The following is a 5,320-nucleotide window of genomic DNA, read 5'->3' on the forward strand; positions in this document are numbered from 1 at the left end:
TGTGGGAAGTACAATATAAAACATGCTCACTGCTATGGTGAGGATGGGCTCTTCCTGGGGCTTACATCTATACGCCTACATTATAACAAATATATACGATTTAGCTAAATGCATATAGAGGAAACACTGACTACTACACAATATTACACTATGGACAGACAACTGTGACCCAGTACACACAGGTACCAGTTGGTACTGTAGCTTGCTACGCTATATACAGGTAGATGCCATAATAAAGGAAACACCAACATAAAGTGTCTTAATAAGGCGTTGGGCCACCACGAGCCAGAACAGCTTCAGCCTTGGCATAGATTCTACAAGTGTCTGGAACTCTATTGGAGGGATGCGACTTTCTTCCACGAGAAATTCCACCATTTGGTGTTTTGTTGATGGTGGTGGAAAACGCTGTCTCAGGCGCCGCTCCATAATCTCCCATTAGTGTTCCATTGGGTTGAGATCCGGTGACTGAGACACACACAGACACACACTTTAAACCTCCTATACTCACTTGAGACCCCCCTTTCAAAGTAACTGAGACATCTTCTTCTAGCCATGTTAGCCAAAATAATGGACAACTGGGCATTTTTATACATGACCCTAAGCAGGATGGGATGTTAACTGCTTAATTAACTCAGGAACCACACCTATGTGGAAGCACCTGCTTTCAATATACTTTGTATCCCTCATTTACTCAAGTGTTTCCTTTATTTTGGCAGTTACTTGTATATAAGCTCCCAATGTAAGAACAGGCTAGAAGTAAACAGGACAGAATGGACACCCTGCACACTCTATCCAGCATCAACAAACTATCATAACATTATCATCCTTGTGGCATACGTGTGTTGAGATTATGCTGTTTTTAAGTCATCCCCTGACATGAGGATGACCTATGAGAGCTAGGTGAATAACAAGAGCATGCACATGGGTTATTTCAGTCAATTCTCTTATGTCAGATGGTGTAAAACTCAAGCGGATTATCAGAAGCCTATAATAGCATAAGATGAGCTACTGTCCAGGTACTGTTTCTGTGCTGACTCTGACCTCTACTGGTCATTACAGGTATCACATAAATCTGAAATATGTACAAAACAGATACACAGTGAACACACAATAATGGCAACTATAACAATATACTTTATTACTATGGACTCCCAATATCTTCTGGGCATTAAGAGCATGTTACATTGTCCACAGTAAAGAAGAAATAACCATCATCCTCACAATCTTTCCATTATATCCCTCCCCTGACCAAAAGATTGAATTAGGGAATAGAAATTAACTATTTGTCATTTAAAGGGGAAATGTAAACCTGATAGAATATATTAAGGAAGCCTCATCGGTCTGCTAACTATTCAAATGGGACAAATTTCACTAAATTAAAAACCCAGCAACCTTTTCCTGGTGTTTACCATCCAACCGTAAGATACTTCATTATCAAAAAGGCAAGGATATCAATGGTGATGCTTAAAGGAGTGGAATTCTCAGACAGTCATCAGCTCTACAGTATTTACCCAGGAAAGCAAAAGTGTTCCTCTTGTTTGAAATCCCATACTAATTTGAGATGCTGGTGATTTTTCTCTGGGGTCCTTTCTCTCTTTCCCCCGATCATGTCATTAGAATAGACATATCTGCAACTAAAGTTTGAGCAAGCGGTTAAACATGGAAACAATACACTCAAAAGCGAACTGTGGTAGGCTATGTATGTGACATACTCTCCCAAAAATATTTTCTAACAAAAAATCTAAACCTTCATGTAATGCTGGATCATGGTGACTAATGGCATGGTTGAACCAGTACTGAAATAATACATGTTACCTGTTACCTTATCATCAACCAGAGGTTGTCCATTCAGTATTATAGTGAGCATGTAAAGGTCTGATGGTACTGGAACAGAAGCAGTGTGACTTGAGATGAGGTCAAACTAAACGCTAAAGGATTGGACATGCCTGAAAACCCCCATGTTTATAGCCAGCTACCACGCCAGACAGAAAGAACCATATGCCGTTCGCCTTCGGTTATGCTCTCATTCATCAAACAGCAATAACATACTTATTGATTACACACTTCCTAGATTAGAAAACAGAGAATGAAAACAAACCAAAATCACTGTAATAAAACCACCGTGTAATAATATTATATATTATGATGTATTACATAACAATGATTAAAACAGACATTAAAGATGTGGACACCATGATTGTAGATTTCCATTCGCCATGTTGTCCCCACTTTCTGAACATTGTTTTGATGGAAAGCCTGTTATTTACTTCACCCTTATCTTTCTTCCCAGCAGCAACCCTATTACTACCTATATATAGTCTTTATGTGTATGGGCCCAATGACAACTTACAAATCTGAATCTAAATTCCGCTAGACAGATGATACAAATTGAGCTTGTCTTCACTATTTTTCCTCTGGGGTGTGTCCATAAAGCCTCTGGTTTAACTGTCACAATGATCCTCTTATTTCACATTCACACCATCAATGATCAGCAGTCATAAAGGATAGTTATATAGTCATCCATAGTTGAAATAACATCCATGATTTCTTTCAACCACTTATGTATGTATTGTGTGTATGTGTTTAAACAGCCTGTGCTACAAATAGATACATGTCTGTGTGAGAGACGGAAAGTGCTAGATTAGCTAAAAACATTTTTTATGCCTTGCAATGCCAACCACATTTTTCAATGAAGATGTTTCCAATTCTGTGCATATTGGTGAATAAAAAGAGAGTGTTTGGGGGGAAAAACTACTCCTTGGGCACAAACCCTTCTCACTCACTAAATTATGGGCATAGGTCAAGATGAAAAAAAAAATGTCAGTCAGTTCTTGAAGATCCCACCACCTCCATCACCATAGTTTCCTGTTCTGTCAGCTCCACCCTAATACTGTCACTCTACCCCTGGGCCTCTGGAGGTGAGAGGAGAGGGCAGGGCAGTCCTAACAGCATCCTCCCCCAGACTGCCTTACTGGGGTGCTGTCAATCTTCAGGTTGGGCTTGTCACCTCCTGCCGTGGCCCCGGGCCCCATGCGCTTCTTAATCTCGGCCGCCATGGTCATGAAGGATTGCTCCACGTTGGTTGCGTTCTTAGCACTGGTCTCGAGGAAGGGGATGGATAGGGAGTCAGCAAATTCCTGTTTGAGGAGGGTGAGACAGAGGTCAATAACCAGTCTGACTGCGGTAGTAGAGTGCTTCCATTGCAAGTAAAACACAGTGTGTCCTAAGAGTTGATAATTCACCATGTCGACTAGTACAAAGGCTAGAGTATACTTTATACAAATACTGTGGTTAATCTGTATCCGATTCCACATGTTTCCTGTTGACTCACCTTGGCTGTTGTGTAGTCTACAACTTTCTTGGTGGTGAGGTCACACTTGTTACCCACCAGCAGCTTGTTGACATTTTCGCTGGCATAGCGGTCGATTTCCTGCAGCCACTGCTTTATATTGTTGTAAGACTCCTAGAAAAGAGAGAAAATACCTCAGTTACGTGTTGTCAATAAATAAATGTTTAACTCATAGATGTTAATGAATCTTCTTTGTGGTGGGGTGTCACTAACCTGATCTGTTACATCATAAACAATGATGATACCATGGGCTCCTCTGTAATAGCTGGAGGTGATGGTGCGAAACCGCTCCTGACCAGCAGTGTCCCACTACAGACATAAGACAAGAAAAACAATTCGTTAATTAGCTAAAACACTACATGGCTGCAAGCATGAACTGCAATGACACTTTCCGACAGCTGCCAGGAGTGATGGATTCAACTCACAATCTGTAGTTTGATAGTCTTGCCGTCCAATTCAATAGTTCGGATTTTGAAGTCCACGCCGATGGTGCTTATGTAACTTTCCGTGTAGGTGTCATCCTGAAATGCATAATTTAAAAAACATATATATCAACAAACTCGGACAGACACACAGTATCCAAACGTTGATTGAAAGCTGAACACTGATCAACATGCCAATAACACTGATAGTTTTTACCGCAAATCGAAGCAGGAGGCAAGACTTGCCCACCCCTGAATCGCCAATCAGAAGCAGCTTGAACAGGTAGTCACTAGGGGGAAAACCAGGTTAGAGGCAATCAAATAATGGTTAGAGACTAACAAATCTGTTCTATCAAACCGCCAGCATTGACTTTCATTTGTGTCTCAGACGAGTTAGGCCAGTTTATACGCAATGCTGTCATTTCCATCGGAAATTATGTTAATAGAATGTATAGCTAAATACAGCTGCAAGGATGTGCAATGAAATGTCCAAGAGGAAAACGTGAAAGAGAATGGTGACGAGACCCATATCTCAACTCCAAATGGCTCATCCAACAAACTAGCTAACTAACGTTAGATCAACAATCTTATGCAATTTGATGTCAACATAGCTGTTGCTATGATCATGACAACATTGTAGCTACCATGTAAAACAACCCGATATCACAGCAGATGTTCCGCACAAATAGAGCGTACTAGTATGTAAACAAGTGATGACGCAAGATATTGTTACCCGTTAGAGTTAGCTAGCTACATCTCGTCATCCGCTGTTACTGGATCTGGAGCTATCAAAAACAACTAAATATCACAAACTTTACTCACTATTCAGGATTCATGGTGTGTTCGTAATACGTGTTTTCTCGGCTCTTGTCTGGGTCACACGCGTATCTTCTTGGTAGCTAGCTGCGTTGCTAACGCGTAAGAAGAAAGAATACTTGTTGCTAACGTTAGCTAGCTCGCCAAACCGCGTTTGGCAAACTGTTCTGCAATTTCACGAGCCAAAAGGCTGTGTATAGTTTGTTGGTTAGGTGAGTAAGTGTTCAGCGATTAACCAATTTTGGTAGAATTAGTTTTGTTGATAGATACACATTCCTTTCTTTAGCGTGTTGTTTTCCCCTCTGTCTCCCTTTTTACTCGTCTTCCCTAGTCTTTTGCGCACTGTGTGTCTGTGCGCAGGTGTCAGCGAGTGATGACGTCAAATCGTTGTCCTACACAGGTGGGAAATGTAGTTCAGCCAAAAGCCCTTCTAATCTTATCTGGTTCAGCTGGCTCCGGGGATTCAACTATGGCCTGTACCAGTACACTGACACATTTTCTTACCAAATGAGGCTTATTTATTCATCATGCACAAATGTAATAAATATAAACACAACATGTAAAGCAGTGGTTCCCAACCCTTTTCAGTTACTGTACCACCAACTGTATTTTGCTCTGCCTGCAATACCCCTTAAGTACCTCCTCGTGCATTTTACCAGTAAGCCTATGGTCTCACGAGTATTCTCAAGTACCCCCTATGGATAGGCCAAGTACCCCCAGGGGTCCTAGTACC

General features: G+C 41.2%; 1 protein-coding gene across 1 annotated transcript; it reads right to left on the bottom strand.

The window, feature by feature from the left end:
• Positions 1-1,116: 1,116 nt before the first annotated feature.
• On the bottom strand, positions 1,117-4,939 carry LOC311142963 (ras-related protein Rab-1A-like). The gene is made up of 6 exons (XM_084178735.1): positions 4,594-4,939; positions 3,989-4,061; positions 3,775-3,870; positions 3,563-3,658; positions 3,332-3,463; positions 1,117-3,137 (listed from the first exon to the last, which is right to left on the bottom strand). Exons 1-6 carry the CDS (start codon positions 4,605-4,607, stop codon positions 2,943-2,945), a joined length of 606 nt encoding a protein of 201 aa, XP_084034861.1. The 5' UTR covers positions 4,608-4,939; the 3' UTR covers positions 1,117-2,942.
• Positions 4,940-5,320: the final 381 nt, after the last annotated feature.

The sequence above is a fragment of the Coregonus lavaretus genome (assembly GCF_964263955.1).
Source record: "Coregonus lavaretus genome assembly, chromosome: 15".
Taxonomy (NCBI): domain Eukaryota; kingdom Metazoa; phylum Chordata; class Actinopteri; order Salmoniformes; family Salmonidae; genus Coregonus; species Coregonus lavaretus.

Coding starts and splice junctions, on each gene's coding strand:
- LOC311142963 (XM_084178735.1), bottom strand. Junction 3,464..3,562: donor TTTATGATGTAACAGATCAG/GTTAGTGACACC, acceptor TCTCTTTTCTAG/GAGTCTTACAACAATATAAA. Junction 3,138..3,331: donor TAGACTACACAACAGCCAAG/GTGAGTCAACAG, acceptor CTCCTCAAACAG/GAATTTGCTGACTCCCTATC.